This window comes from Dendrobates tinctorius, unplaced genomic scaffold, assembly GCF_039654945.1.
Source record: "Dendrobates tinctorius isolate UK_male_01 unplaced genomic scaffold, ASM3965494v1 ptg000003l, whole genome shotgun sequence".
NCBI lineage: Eukaryota > Metazoa > Chordata > Amphibia > Anura > Dendrobatidae > Dendrobates > Dendrobates tinctorius.
The window spans coordinates 93,504,854-93,521,476 of record NW_027361671.1 but is presented as its reverse complement, the minus strand read 5'-3'; the positions used below and the strand labels follow the sequence as shown (position 1 = coordinate 93,521,476).

At 43.3% G+C, this 16,623-nt stretch overlaps 1 protein-coding gene across 5 annotated transcripts in view; it reads right to left on the bottom strand.

Annotated features, from left to right (window-relative positions):
* Positions 1 to 16,623, bottom strand: part of NOS1 (nitric oxide synthase 1) — a 558,783-nt gene that overhangs the window by 58,029 nt on the left and 484,131 nt on the right. For all 5 annotated transcript variants that reach the window (XM_073560587.1, XM_073560281.1, XM_073560506.1 and 2 more), the window contains 3 exons: positions 16,383 to 16,441; positions 2,358 to 2,474; positions 911 to 1,085 (listed from right to left, as the gene is read on the bottom strand). In XM_073560587.1, coding sequence (XP_073416688.1) covers positions 911 to 1,085; positions 2,358 to 2,474; positions 16,383 to 16,441 — 351 coding nt within the window. The remainder of the gene's footprint in view (positions 1 to 910; positions 1,086 to 2,357; positions 2,475 to 16,382; positions 16,442 to 16,623) is intronic.

The window sequence follows — 16,623 nt, the reverse complement described above, 5'->3', positions numbered from 1 at the left end:
CCATTTGTATTTTTGATACATACATTTTAATACTGTATGTCTTGAATAAAAGAATCGATTTTATTGGATTACACGCTGGAGATATTTTTCCTCTTCCATTTCTCATTGTGAACCACGCCTCTGATCAAGGCGGCTCCGTGCGTGTTCAATTAGAGAAACCTGCAGAAGACTGGGGAGCTGATTATTTTCCTATGCTATTGATTCTAGAAAACAGGGAGGATTTTTAATAAAATGTAACTTGCACAGTGCCTCTTTTTACAAGAAATTTGAAATGTTAGCTATTTATGATTTTGAGGTAACCCTTTTAAATAGTAAGTTAAAAATATTGATTAATTAAAGAAACTAGAATGTTTCATAAAACATGCTAGTAGATCAGAAAGAAAAAATACATACATGAACAAAAATATCCATATTCTACCTAGACACATTATTGAGGTATTTTATGTAAATGCAGTATGTTGCAGGGCAATGTTCATTATTTTCATTGTGAATTGTGATAACTATGAAACACTGCGGTCATACATAAAAACACTGACAAATTATGATTTCATGCCTAATTTCACTAAAAATGGCCAGTTAAACTCTCCAGCATTGGTTAGCTAAGCTCTGGTAACTCTATACCTACTACTACAGTTGATCTAATTAGCTCTGTTAATCTGAAGCTATGCAAAAATCAGTTAACTCTTGATCAGAAATAAGAGGCAAATCAAGTAGTCCATTAGCAAAAAGATTTATGTATCAAAGGTTTTCTATTAGTAGAATAATGTATACATGATTTTTTCTGTATGCTTGCCATATAGTATAACCCTTTAAGAGGGATTTAAAAAGGCCTTTTAATACAGTTTGTACATATCCGGTAAATTTCACCGTAAACACTATAGATGTGTTAACTATTTGTTAAAACTTTTACCTTGAATACTTTTTTAGCCCACGTTCGGAAAGATTCCTCTTGTCCACATAGTTCATCTCCCTCCCCCATTTTTAAAATTCGTTCTCCCCCCATCTCTTCTAGTAGAGTATCCACAGCTCGGGCAAAGGCACAGAAATGAGGGTAAGCTCTTGAACCAAGTCCAAAGACTGAGAATCTAAAGTAATAATAAATAAAAATATAAAAACAAGTAAAAACCCAAACTATAATGCTGTATAGGCATGTAAAGAGAACCTGTCCGCACGTTTTTATTTAGGAAAGTACTGGTATGGCTGTATAAACGGCTCTAATAGGACATAAACTCAAGAGAAAACAGTCTTATCAACTCCAGGTCACATTACCAATGCACTAGCAGGATGCCAGGAGAACCACATAATTAAGGGTGGGGCAGCAAATCATTGTGGTGGCTGTGATAGGCTGTAAGCCAAACACTTTGCATCACACATATCTGTGTGACTAGTGCCCTATGCAAGCTTCATCTGTATGCATTTTTAATCCTAGACAACCACCCCCATCAATGAACTGGTAAGTTTGAGAGTTATTGCTCCATCAGTATTTTGCACCTGTGCTGCCCTCGTCTTTATCATGGGGATCTCCTGCATTTTGCTTGTACATTAGTAATCTGACCTCGAGTTGGTAAAGCTGTTTTTTTATGTGATTTTGGTACTGCTGCATAGGCAATTATCCCCCAGTAATAATATATATTTGTATGGAGATCCGAGGTGCTAGTCATAGAAAATCTAACTTAGAAACTTTATGCAAGTCACGCTGAAAGTGCACTGGGGCGTGTCCATATTCAGCCTGATTCATATATGGCTCCTACTCGATTTCTAGTGACTGGCTCATTGGATCTGCACAGAAAAATGTATCATTAATATTTTTGGGACAGACACCTACATAGCCATATCTATATAGCCATATCACTACTTCCATTTGTAAAATCATACTGATAGGTTTCTTTTTAAATACATTCAAATGAGCCAAAAATTGTGACCCATATTATATAGTGAGAGTCATACTGTATATATGTATTTGTCCTATAAACCCGTTTCCAAGGTCCTATCCAGATAGCTATTAAAGTGATGTACAATCTGCCGACTACCTACTGCTAGGAGATGGTGACAGCAATACCACTTCTACTGTGGTACACTCTGCTTTTTGTGGGAGGCTACATGTTTGCGATTAACTTGAATGTGGCGACGTCCAAGGAATGTAGAGAGCTGATAAGCGATAGACTGGTCTTTGGCAGAGGAGGTTGTAAAAATTGACCGCTGGTGATTGGATATTGGTGATATAGTTCACAAAATAGATTTCAACATTTTTCCAAGGTATCGATCTTGTGATTTCCATAATTCCATTATTCTTCCTTCATGGTGTTGCAATTTCAATGCTGAGGAGTGCAGATATTTGTAGAATATCCTATACTTACCTGACATTGGCTAAGGGACCTGCACTTCCAAAATTATCTCCAGGGCCTGTCTCATCTCCAGATGACTTTCGAGCATCAGCAGAAGAAGACACGCTGTTAAAACGCACCTTGTAGCTCCTAAAGAGTAAGACAATATTAATAATATGAAGTGAAGATAGAGTTCTTCACCTATGTACTGAACTGATACAACCATTCAAGGAAAGAAACCTAAGAAAACACTATAGTTTTGCCATGAACAACTATAACTTTTGCTTAAAATTAGAATTTAGTATTTAATTATTATTCAGATATTTGGGATACAGTCTAGTCATATTTAATTTATTTGGGCTAAATTATCTATGAAATCTAATTACTAGGATTTGTAATACATACTGTAGATCAAGAAACTGTCTTTTTACTGTCACATCAAAATTTCCTGAAAAAGTTTTTCCTATAATAGCCAAAGGGAAGATACTGAACGACTGTCATCATGTGTAAATTACTCATCCTGTACATCAATATTTCAAACACATCTTTATAGGTACACATAGAGCAAAATTTCACTTTTGTGACATTTTAATTAAAAAATTATTGTACACTCCAAATACAGTATATTGTCATGACTTTGTTGTCGGATATCCCAGGGTCAGGGGCTTCTTTCCTGTCCCTAGCGCTAAGGGTGCCCTAGCTACTTCTGCTCCATGGATTACTTCTAATGGTGAAGACGCGGGGCCACATACCATGATGAGTTCCTGAATCTGCTGTGAGGCAGTGAGAGGGATCATATGCGAGGGATGATATGTATCCCTAAAGCATAAGACAATTTCTGTCAAAATTGACATAAATAGAATCTCACCCAATACAAATAGATATAAATAAAGCAATAGGTGAAAAATAAAACATAACCTTTAATCCGTTAATTAAAAGACTACTAACATATGTCACCCAAATGTGAATAAAATGCATAAAAGATGCTAATCTGATAGGTGGGCCCTAAAAAAAGGAGGGGGAACCACCTAAATGCATTCAGGATATAAATTGTCACCAAATAATCTATTGCATAGGTGAACAAAATATAGAAGGTACAGCAAAAGGATACAATCCCACACATGAATTTGTAACCTAATTGCACATCTACTATATAATTGTCTAATTCTGTCTGTCTTTCTGTCTGTAATGGAAATCCTGCCTTGCTGTTTGGTCGCGTCAGTTAGGCCGCGGCCAATCAGCTACAGTTGCTTAGTCGTCGCGGCAACACGGCTGCATTGATTATTGTACAGGCAGATAGCAGCCATTAAAGGCATCACTGCTGCGTCGCTCATTACACAGGCACAGTCCTGTACATATCCTGGAGTACAATACATTAGGTAATTAGGTAACAGTAGAACAGTGACTACAGCTCTGGGTGTAACTTGCGTACAATACATTAGGTAACAGCAGAAAAGTGACTGCAGCTCTGGGTGTAACTTGCGTACAATACATTAGGTAATAGCAGAAAAGTGACCGCAGCTCTGGGTGTAACTGGAGTACAATACATTATGTAAGATCTGAACAGTGACTGCAGCTCTGGCTGTAACAGGAATATAATACATTAGGTAAGAGCAGAACGGTGACTGCAGCTCTGGGTGTAACTGGACTACAATACATTAGGTAAAAGCAGAACAGTGACTGCAGCTCTGGGAGTAACTGGAGTACAATACATTAGATAACAGCAGAACACTGACAGCAGCTCTGGGTGTAACTGGAGTACAATACATTAGGTAACAGCAGAACAGTGACTGCAGATCTGGGTGTAACTGGAGTACACTACATTAGGAAACAGCAGAACAGTGACTGCAGCTCTGGGTGTAACTGGAGTACAATACATTAGGTAACAGCAGAACAGTGACTGCAGATCTGGGTGTATCTGGAGTACACTACATTAGGTAACAGCAGAATAGTGACTGCAGCTCTGAGTGTAACAGGAGTACATTAGGTAAAAGCAGAACAGTGACTGCAGCTCTGGGTGTAACTGGACTACAATACATTAGGTAAAAGCAGAACAGTGACTACAGCTCTGGGAGTAACTGGAGTACAATACATTAGATAACAGCAGAACAGTGACAGCAGCTCTGGGTGTAACTGGAGTACAATACATTAGGTAACAGCAGCACAGTGACTGCAGATCTGGGTGTAACTGAAGTACATTACATTAGGTAACAGCAGAACAGTGACTGCAGCTCTGGGTGTAACTGGAGTACAATACATTAGGTAACAGCAGAACAGTGACTGCAGCTCTGGGTGTAACAGGAGTACATTAGGTAAGAGCAGAACAGTGACTGCAGCTCTGGGTGTAACTTGAGTACAATATATTTGGTAAGATCTGAACAGTGACTGCAGCTCTGGATGTAACAGGAGTATAATACATTAGGTAAGAGCAGAACAGTGACTGCAGCTCTGGGTGTAACTGGACTACAATACATAAGGTAAAAGCAGAACAGTGACTGCAGCTCTGGGAGTAACTGGAGTACAATACATTAGATAACAGCAGAACAGTGACAGCAGCTCTGGGTGTAACTGGAGTACACTACATTAGGTAACAGCAGAACAGTGACTGCAGCTCTGGGTGTAACAGGAGGACATTAGGTAAGGGCAGAACGGTGACTGCAGCTCTCGTAACTTGCGTACAATACATTAGGTAAGAGCAGAACAGTGCAGCTCTGGGTGTAACTTGCGTACACTACATTAGGTAAGTGCAGAACGGTGACTGCAGCTCTGGGAGTAACTGGAGTACAATACATTAGATAACAGCAGAACAGTGACAGCAGCTTTGGGTGTAACTGGAGTACAATACATTAGATAACAGCAGAATAGTGACAGTAGCTCCGGGTGTAACATGAGTATAATACACTAGATGGTGGCCCGATTCTATCGCATCGGGTAGTTTAGAGTCTCTGTTAAAATAAAAAATAGTTATATACTCACCTTCCGATGGCCCCCGGACTCTGTCCCGCCTCTCACCATGCTCCCGGCATCTTCCGGTCCCAGTAATGATTAGCGAGAAGGGCCGGAGATGACGTCAATCTTGCGAGAGCGCAACGTCATCAGCGGTGTTTCGCACAAAGCATTACTGGGACCGGAAGATGCCGGGAGCGTGGTGAGAGGAGGGACAGAGTCCGGAGGCCGTCGGAAGGTGAGTATATCACTATTTTTTATTTTAACAGAGACTCTAGAATACCCGATGCGATAGAATTGGGCCACCATCTAGTGTATATATATATATATACAATGCAAAGTGCCAGAAAGGTCTCTCAGGACCACATAGATTGGCAATCAGGTGAGATAGTAATATAAATGGAACAATCTCACCGAATAAGATGATGGGTCGGGAGTCTCCAAGGATACTCTGTTCGGTCCAAATGGAGGGCAGATAAGGGAAGACAATACCCTGTCAAATCCCTGAGGGGCTAGCAGTAAACTAAAGGGCATGTCACACTAAGCGATATCGCTAGCAATATCGCTATAACTTGTGACGTTATAGCGATATTGTTAGCGATATCTCTGTGTCTGATACTTACCAGCGACCCGCTCCCCCGCTGGTTATCGCTGATCGCGCGAGAACGTCCTGGACTGTTTCTCGTCGTCGGCTTCCTGCGGCGCTTCCTGCTGTGACGACGAGCGATGCGTGGACGCGGGCGGGAGGACGCAGGATCGCCTGGTGTGACAGGTAAGTAGCGATCCCCGTCCCCAGCGATGTCGCTGGTGAGATCTGCCTGTGTGGCAGCTCACTAGCGACCACTTAGCGATGTACCAGCGATCCTGACCGCGTCATATCGCTGGTCGGGATCGCTGGTACATCGCTAAGTGTGACAGTACCTTAATCCTCAAACTCCCGCCCTGACAAGGGCAGTCCACAGCTCACCCTAAATTGCACATGCCCTGCACTTTCCCTAAAGGGGTGTCCCTACGAGTTTCTTCCAAGTAAAATCTTCAGGCGACCTAACTTGTAAAGTGCCGTAGTGCTATTACTAAGAGGAGACAAATCCTTCCACTCTCAATGCTATCTGCAGGGTGTGGAGGAAAGAGGGCATATTTATAGATAACGTCACTTCATGTGAGATCACACATATTTGCTAACACCGGTCGCCATAATTAATTACCTCATATGCTGCATATACACTCACTGGCCACTTTATTAGGTACACCATGCTAGTAAGGGGTTGGACCCCCTTTTGCCTTCAGAACTGCCTCAATTCTTCGTGGCAGAGATTCAACAAGGTGCTGGAAGCATTCCTCAGAGATTTTGGACCATATTGACATGATGGCATCACACAGTTGGCGCAGATTTGTCGGCTGCACATCCCTGATGCGAATCTCCCGTTCCACCACATCCCAAAGATGCTCTATTGGATTGAGATCTGGTGACTGAGGAGGCCATTTGAGTACAGTAAACTCATTGTCATGTTCAAGAAACCAATCTGAGATGATTCGAGCTTTATGACATGGCGCATTATCCTGCTGAAAGTAGCCATCAGATGTTGGGTACATTGTGGTCATAAAGGGATGGACATGGTCAGCAACAATACTCAGGTAGGCTGTGGCGTTGCAACGATGCTCAATTGGTACCAAGGGGCCCAAAGAGTGCCCAGAAAAAATTCCCCACACCATGACACCACTACCACCAGCCTGAACCGTTGATACAAGGCAGGATGGATCCATGCTTTCATGTTGTTTACGCCAAATTCTGACCCTACCATCCGAATGTCGCAGCAGAAATCGAGACTCATCAGACCAGGCAACGTTTTTCCAATCTTCTACTGTCCAATTTCGATGAGCTTGTGCAAATTGTAGCCTCAGTTTCCTGTTCTTAGCTGAGAGGAGTGGTACCCAGTGTGGTCTTCTGCTGCTGTAGCCCATCTGCCTCAAAGTTCGACGCACTGTGCGTTCAGAGATGCTCTTCTGCCTACCTTGGTTGTAACGGGTGGCAATTTGAGTCACTGTTGCCTTTCTATCAGCTCGAACCAGTCTGCCCATTCTCCTCTGACCTCTGGCATCAACATGGCATTTCCGGCCACAGAACTGCCGCTCACTGGATTTTTTTTCTTTTTCGGACCATTCTCTGTAAACCCTAGAGATGGTTGTGCGTGAAAATCCCAGTAGATCAGCAGTTTCTGAAATTCTCAGACCAGCCCTTCTGGCACCAACAATCATGCCACGTTCAAAGGCACTCAAATCACCTTTCTTCCCCATACTGATGCTCGGTTTGAACTGCAGGAGATTGTCTTGACCATGTCTACATGCCTAAATGCACTGAGTTGCCGCCATGTGATTGGCTGATTAGAAATTAAGTCTTAACACACAGTTGGACAGGTGTACCTAATAAAGTGGCCAGTGAGTGTATGTTCCCCCATAAATGAACCACTTATTACCCGCATCCCGGGCAGACGCCATTGTCCACGCCAAGGAACGCACACCAATAGGACCCAGAACATCCACCGGGGACGTAATTCCACCTCCAGCGACGCCAATGCACAATGTGCACTCGAGAAGAACGACCGACTTGCGGTCCGTGGGGAATGTCCAGGGGTGGCGCAGCACACGCCTACCTCCCTGGCTGGAGGGCCCAGCTCCCCCTTCAGCGGTGCCAATTACAATGCGCACACATGTAGACATTACCTACTTCCGCTCCGCGGGAGAACATACAAAGGCAGCACAATACGTATCAGCCTCACTTCCAGTGACATCAGCCAAATGAGTGCACCGGTCAAATGCCTCCCGCATCTGATCAACAGAAGAGTCAGTTCAGAACATAGAGTGCAGCAACAATAAGAGCACTGACCCCAAATGAAACACCAGGCGGCAAACAATACTCTGCCCTATACAGTGTATCACAATAGCGCCGCTAATTAGGTGCCGCATGATATGTAAAATCAAATGTGGGGATACTAATTACTGTTGCATGCCACTCCTAATGTAAAAAAAGGCTCATTTATTAAGACATATACTGGGGGGCAACAAGAAATGTATTCCACAGAAAATATATATGCACAAATCCTGGTATAGGGTGACAAAAAAGAGATTATAGCATAATGTGTGAGGCTTAGATACTGTAGGTGACAAATAGGAGACCAAGGAAAAGTTCAAATAAAACATTCGAAATTAATCTGAGGCCTTTGGGCGTAACTGTGCCCAAATAAAAAATCCACTTAGCCTCTCGTTGTAGAAGCAACTGATTCCAGTTCCCCCTCTCTGTGGTTTAAAAACCTTGTTAATGGCAGTGAATTTGAGGAATCCAATTTGTCCATCATGTACACTATGGATGTGTCAAGAAATTGGGGTGTCCCTCTTGTGTAACACATCACCCACATTCTCACCAATCCTCCTCCTAAATTCACGAATGGTTTTACCCACATATTCTAGTCCACAAGTGCAAGTCGCTTTATAGATAACGCCTTTGGTGCTACAATTCATAAAGTGTTTGATGGAATGACTTTTCCCCGTTACGTTACTCACAAAGCTCTTACCAACCCCAATGTGTTGACAAGCAACTCAATGGCCACATTTATGGCAGCCCACGACGTCACTGTCGAGCCATGTTTTAATAGTTGGGGTGGAAAAATGACTATGCACAAGTCTATCATTAAGCTTTCTTGTAGGTGATTTGAGGATGGTTACTTAAGTGAGGAGAAATATCATTATACATCTGTAGGATAGACCAGTGTTTTTTGATGATGTTCCTCACTGGAGTCGCCCCATTGTCATATGTTGTAATGAACCTTAGAGTGTCATCCTCCAAAGTTTTTTTTATTGTTGGGATTCAATAATTCAACCCGCTCGCAGCCCTTGGCCCTTTGGTAAGCCTCTTTCAATACATTCCGGGGATAACCCCTATCTAGGAATCTATGCCTCAAATCTCTAGCCTGAGTTTCAAAAGTCGAGATATCGGAACAGTTTCTTTGAACCCTAAGATACTGTCCCTTAGGGATGGCTCTCTTCAAATGTTGCGGGTAATGGCTGCCCCAATGCAATAGGGAGTTGGTGAACGTTGGCTTCCTGTATGTAGAGGTCACCAAGTCTCCTCTTTCGTTTTTCTCAATGAGAATGTCAAGAAAGGGCAGTCTCGAAGTCTCAATTACTGATGTAAAGAATAATCCTATATCATTACAATTGAGCTTAGCCACAAATTCCCCAAACTCCTCAACTGAGCTATTCCATATGATGAATATATCATCTATGTACCGTGTCCATAATTCAGGGACACAGCACATAGATGAACCATCTACCTGGTCATTCCCGAACACTACCATCTCCTCCCACCAGCCAAGGAGGAGATTTGCATAAGCCGGCGCACAGGGGCTCCCCATGGCGGTCTCCCTCAGCTGGTGGTAGATCTTACGGTTAAATGTAAAAAAATTGCGTGTTAGACAAAATCAAAGTAGTTTTATTGGCTGCCATAAATGTGGCCATTGAGATGCTTGTCAACACATTGGGGTTGGTAAGAGCTTTGTGAGTAACGTAACGGGGAAAAGTCATTCCATCAAACACTTTATGAATTGTAGCACCAAAGGCATTATCTATAAAGCGACTTGCACTTGTGGACTAGAATATGTGGGTAAAACCATTCGTGAATTTAGGAGGAGGATTGGTGAGAATGTGGGTGATGTGTTACACAAGAGGGACACCCCAATTTCTAGACACATCCATAGTGTACATGATGGACAAATTGGATTCCTCAAATTCACTGCCATTAACAAGGTTTTTAAACCACAGAGAGGGGGAACTTGGATCAGTTGCTTCTACAACGAGAGGCTAAGTGGATTTTTTATTTGGGCACAGTTATGCCCAAAGGCCTCAGATTAATTTCAGATGTTTTATTTGAACTCTTCCTTGGTCTCCTATTTGTCACCTACAGTATCTAAGCATCACACATTATGCTATAATCTCTTTTTTGTCACCCTATACCAGGATTTGTGCATATATATTTTCTGTGGAATACATTTCTTGTTGCCCCCCCAGTATATGTCTTAATAAATGAGCCTTTTTTTACATTAGGAGTGGCATGCAACAGTAATTAGTATCCCCACATTTGATTTTACATATCATGTGGCACCTAATTAGCGGCGCTATTGTGATACACTGTATAGGGCAGAGTATTGTTTGCCGCCTGGTGTTTCATTTGGGGTCAGTGCTCTTATTGTTGCTGCACTCTATGTTCTGAACTGACTCTTCTGTGGATCAGATGCGGGAGGCATTTGACCGGTGCACTCATTTGGCTGATGTCACTGGAAGTGAGGCTGATACGTATTGTGCTGCCTTTGTATGTTCTCCCGCGGACCGGAAGTAGGTAATGTCTACATGTGTGCGCATTGTAATTGGCACCGCTGAAGGGGGAGCTGGGCCCTCCAGCCAGGGAGGTAGGCATGTGTTGCGCCGCCCCTGGACATTCCCCACGGACCGGAGGTCGGTCGTTCTTCTCGGGTGCACATTGTGCATTGGCGTCGCTGGAGGTGGAGTTATGTCCCCGGTGGATGTTCTGGGTCCTATTGGCGTGCGTTCCACGGCCCGGAAGCGGCGTGGACGGCGTGGACAATGGCGTCTGCCCGGGATGCGGGTAATAAGTGGTTCATTTATGGGGGAACATATATGCGGCCTATGAGGTAATTAATTATGGCGACAGGTGTTAACAACTATGCGTGATCTCACATGAAGTGACGTTATCTATAAATATGCCCTCTTTCCTCCACACTCTGCAGATAGCATTGAGAGTGGAAGGATTTATCTCCTCTTAGTAATAGCACTATGGCACTTTACAAGTTAGGTCCCCTGAAGATTTTACTTGGAAGAAACGTGTAGGGACACCCCTTTAGGGAAAGTGCAGGGCATGTGCAATTTATGGTGAGCTGTGGACTGCCCTTGTCAGGGCGGGAGTCTGGGGATTAGTTGACTGCTAGCCCCTCAGGGATTTGACAGGGTATTGTCTTCCCTTATTTTCCCTCCATTTGGACCGAACAGAGGATCCTTGGAGACACCAGACCCATCATCTTATTCGGTGAAATTGTTCCACTTATATTACTATCTCACCTGATTGCCTATCTATGTGGTCCTGAGAGACCTTTCTGGCGCTTTGCATTGCATATATATATATGTGCAATTAGGATACGGCATTCACGTGTGGGATTGTTTCCTTTTGCTGTACCTTCTATATTTTGTTCACCTATGCAATAGATTTATGTACGATTTATATCCAATTTATATCCTGAATGCATTTAGGTGGTTCCCCCTCCCTTTTTTAGGGCCCACCTATCAGATTAGCATCTTTTATGCGTTTTATTCACATTTGGGTGACATATGTTAGTAGTCTTTTAATTAACGGATTAAAGGTTATGTTTTATTTTTCACCTATTGCTTTATTTATATGATATGTATCCCCCAGGATGCACATAGAAGCGTATTGAGGTCACTGGAGTGCATTGCACTCACAGGCATAGCTGTGATTGCAGTGCAAAATAAAATTAAGTTATTTGGCCCAGGCAATGTTTAGGAAAACCCATTAAGGGCTTTTATTTTTGGAGCGAAATATAGGATGGCATAGGGGTGGTTCACTCTCTCCAGCCGGGTCTTACAAGTGGCCCATAGTCACAAATTCCATTTAAAAACCATGCAGCAAAGGGTTGGATGTGTGAATCTTGGTTTGTAAACTGCAGAGCAGGTGGCTCTGCAATCCGGCTTAAGTGTGAAGTAAAACGGAGCCAAGTGAAGCCAAAATGCCTGGCACCCCTCAGCGTAACACGGTGGTGAAGTCGTCTACTGCAACTGGTCTCGGATATGGACTGTCTTGACGCCCCGGCTGCGATCCTGATAACACCATTTGTTTTCCATTTGTGACTTACTTTGGACATTAAAGACACTTTGCTTTAATCTTTCCTGTGGTCCCTGCCTATCTGTCGCACTGCACCAACCACGCTGCACTATACTACCCTTAATGTGTTCCATCCTAAACACAGTGAAGTGGATAATAGTAGTGTATGAAAATACACATACCAGACTAACAATATGTACAGGGATAATGGAAAATACCATTCACACTAATATGCACTCACACACAACAGAGTGGAACACTGGAGAGTGAAGGAAGGAAAAAAAACAAATAAGAGGAGAAGGAAATGCACACAACCAAATAACCAAGCAACAGTCTTAAGATAAACAGTCCAAATGCCTCCCCAAACAACCATCTACTCCAGCTCTAGAGCAAGCAACTAACACTGGCATCCCTGATAGCCAGTGTCGAGTATAGGTTGGAGAGGGAAGAGGCCAACACTGAACAGTTGAGACCATCCACGCTGGAAAGCTCTATCAGCTGAACAGTTTAGCCCCTGCACTATTAGCAGAAACCTGCACTCTAATATGATGGTGAAGTGCTTCTAATCAGTGCAGGAGTGCGGTAAATCAGTTGCTGTGGTCTTCTGGCATCTCTCTGTCACAGTAACTTGTGACATATACTATATGGTTTCAATTAGTTGATAATGGTTGAAATCTATTTTGTTGTGAGTTCATTTTCCCCTCTGTCACTGAGGCCTGGTGAACTCCCTATTCTAGTGAAGGAAGGTAGTGAGCCTGATTATCAGGCACCTGGGACTAATGAAGACGATTGGCTGAGTGGAGTCACTGACTGGATTTAAGGCAGCCTACGCCCTTTCTGCCCTGCGGGTGATTTCTCTGTGGACTCTTGGACACCAGTCTGATTCCTGCTCTCCTAAAGCTAAGTTTTCTGTTTTGCCTTTTTGCATTTAAGATTTGTTTTTGTTTTTTCTTGCTTTTTGGATTCTGCCACTCCCTGCTGGAGTGTGCAGTGTTCCGTTAGCTCTGTCTTCAGAAAGTACCTGAGTGCTGATTTAGTTTTTGAAGCTTAGTTGCTTCAGGGCCATTTTTATATCAGCTTGTTGGCCTTTGTCTCTGATAGGGTTTTGGCAGATTGCAGACAGCAGCCTTCCTTTCCGTTCCTATCTAGGTAGTTTTTGGGCCCCGTCTTTGCTCAGTCTGTCTTTCTGTCTGTGTAAGTGTTTTCATCTTGCTTCACCTTCATTATATATGGGGGGCTGCCTATTGCTTTGGGGTCTGCTCTGGGGCAGTTAGATTTCCCCTTTCCTTCTTTAGGCCTATGTATCTCTCCGGCTGTGATCGAGGGGTCTAGGTCATCGTAGGAACCCCCCACGGCTACTGCTAGTTGTGTTGTTAGGTTCAGGGGTCTGCAATCTGATAGCTGCCAACTTCTCTGGTTTTCTGGACTTAGCTAGCATTTATGTTTTTGCCTCCTATGGTGACTCAATCATAACACTATTTACTTTGAACAGGAATTTACAGTAATTACCAAATTTTGTTAGATTGTCCTATTTATCAGAAACATCAAAGGGTTTGAGTGTCAAACATGCTTTGAGCCTTCTGTAAGAGACACACACAATGACCTTTGTTGTGCACAGGGTGGACAACTTGACTTTTCATTTTTTCTAGACAGCTTATCAAAAAAACACGGACAGGCAATATTTTTTATGGGCACATTGGACAACTATGATATGTGTCTTCAGCCCATAATTCTGATATAAAGTCATTATCTGTATTCACTGTGAATTGTAAAATTATGATAATTACAATAAAAAAAATCTGTATAAGCTTCTTCAACCTTAAAAATATTACAAACGTCTCAATTTATTTTTACAGACAGAGCAAAAAAGTGCCCTATTTTTACAAACTGTTCAGGAATTTCTGGATGGTTGGCACCCCTGGTTGAACAGTCTGCTGCTCTTTCTCATAAGGTTGAGAAGAAAAGGTATGCCTTTTCTATGGCTTCTACTGGCATGAATGGCAACTTTTATGCTCGCCAACATGTGAAGTCTCAATTCAGGACCATTTTAAAGCCTGTCTCCAATTTTTCTGGGAAGGTTCCAAAATGTCCATGTCATGGTCACGCGTGGCTGGACACAGCACCTCCAGCAGGGCGGATTTAGATGACACGCGTGACCCTGGATACACCGCCTCCAGTTGGGCGAATTTAAATAATAAAACGTGCAGCTAGATACGCCGCCTCCAACTGGCGAATTTTGGAAATACACATATGTCTGGAAACCCCGCCTCCAGTAAGGCAAATTTAAATAATAAAAGGGAAAACCTGGGTAACAATAACAATGGTGGCCCTGCGATAGGGAACGGGAAGTGGAGACCTCCTGCACTCCCCTGAGTCAGTGTCTCTACACTCCTAACGTTCCCTAGGCCGGTTCCGCACCGGGCGCCGCTCAGGATACCTTTAAACCCTAGCTCGCCCTCCACCTACCACTTTCTAGTGTAATGGCCGGTGCGGAAACTAATCCCACCACTGCACTAAACACACAAAAGGAAAAGAGACAAAACAGGGAAACACCACTTAGCTTTGCTCTGTTGCTTACGCTCCCAGCAACAGAGCCCACCACCTGCGTGCATCTTTTCCTCCGACCGGATCCAACACCATAGTGCAGCCTTGGAGCAAACAGAGTCCACCACCTGCGTGCAGTTGTCCAGAAACAGAGTCCAATGTTATGAGTTCATTTTCTCCTTCACCTTTGATGTCTGATGAACTCCCTCTGCTGGTGAAAGGAGGTAGTGAAATTGATCTGGATGGGAAGAACCTGTCATCTGAACAGGTGGAGTGTGATTGGACATCCGGAATTTCTGAGTGGATATAAGGCAGCCGACGCCCTGCAGGGGTGCTGGTGATCCTTTCTGCTCTGAGCTCTGGCATCCAGTTTAGTTCCTGTCTACTAAAAGCTAAGTTTTTGCTCTGCTATTTTTCCATGAGATTTTGTCTGTTTACTTAGTGTTTGTGTTCAGCCTGCCCTGGTTGGGACGGGCTGAACTCCATTTTTGTCTCTGATCAGTTGATCTCTTTGCTCTGTCTTCAGAATATACCTGAGTGCTGATATAGTGATTTTGAAGTCTAGTGACTTCAGGGCCTTTTCTATCAGACGTATTGGACATTATTTTTGGCAGGGTTTTTTACGTGATTGCAGCCAGCATCTTTTCTGTCCTTTCTTATCTAGTTAGTTGGGCCCCATCATTTGCTCAGCCTGTCTTTCTCTCTGTGTTTGTGTTTTCATCTGTTTTTCACCGACAATACATGTTGGGGGCTGTCTAATGCTTTGGGGTCTGCACTGGGGAAGTTTAGATTTCCCCTTTCTTTCTTTAGGCTTCTTTAGCTCTCCGGCTGTGACGAGGGGTCTAGGGCACCATAGGAACCCCCCACGGCTACTGTTAGTTGTTGTGAATAAGATCAGGGGTCTGCAATCCGCTAGCTACCAACCTCTCCGGTTTTCTGGACTTAGCTTGTGTTTTTGTTTTTTCCTCCTCCGGTGACTCATTCATAACAGTCCAACATATGAGTCCAGCTTTCCAGCAAAAGAGTCCAGCATCTTGAGTCCAGCTTTCCAGCAACCGAGTCCAGCATCATGAGTGCAGCTCTACACCATAGCTGCCACTCCACCAAGCCATGCAAGAACTGCTGCAACTCCACCAAGCCATGCCAGCCCTCCTCGCAGACACCATAGCTGCCACTCCAGGACTCTCACTGAGCTGCCCAGGACTTTCCTTCAGCTCCATCCTTCACCCAGGCTTGCTTGTAACTGAGGACTTTCACCAACCGTGATTACCACACCTGACACTCTTTTATGGGGCAATCACACCTGTTTTATAATTACGTGCACAAAACTAAAGTAACCAAAGTGCAATGACTCTAATGGCCACCGGGGGGAGACTAAGAAAAAGACACCACTGTGCAATAACCCTTAATGGCCATCGGGGGGGCAAAACCAACCCTGAGCAAACAGCTCACAGAAAAAAAAAGGTTACTTGTGCATTTTCTCTATCATATCCAACCTGGATCATGACAGTCCAGTTTTGGTTTTAGGATATCCCTTATATTTTTACATTTTGTTTTACAGGACAATCCCACATAAATTAGGACAGTTTGGTAAGTAGAAGTTTTAATAAATGAGGGCTGGTTGGAAGCAGGGAATCTGCCTCTATGGCATAACGTTAACTCACGTTCTCTCCTCCATGTTCGAATTAGGATGTCTCATCTCCATCAGGGCACAACCAAATTTCTGTAACAGAGAAAACAATACTATATTAGGTGAGTTTTTTCTGTGGAAACACATGACCTGAGCAGTTGTTTTTTTTCCCCGATTATGACATAGTGTACCTCATGTATGCATTCACTACCCAGAAATGATGCCTGTGCACCTATAAAAGTGACAAACATTTTTTACTGTGTTTCCAACTCGGT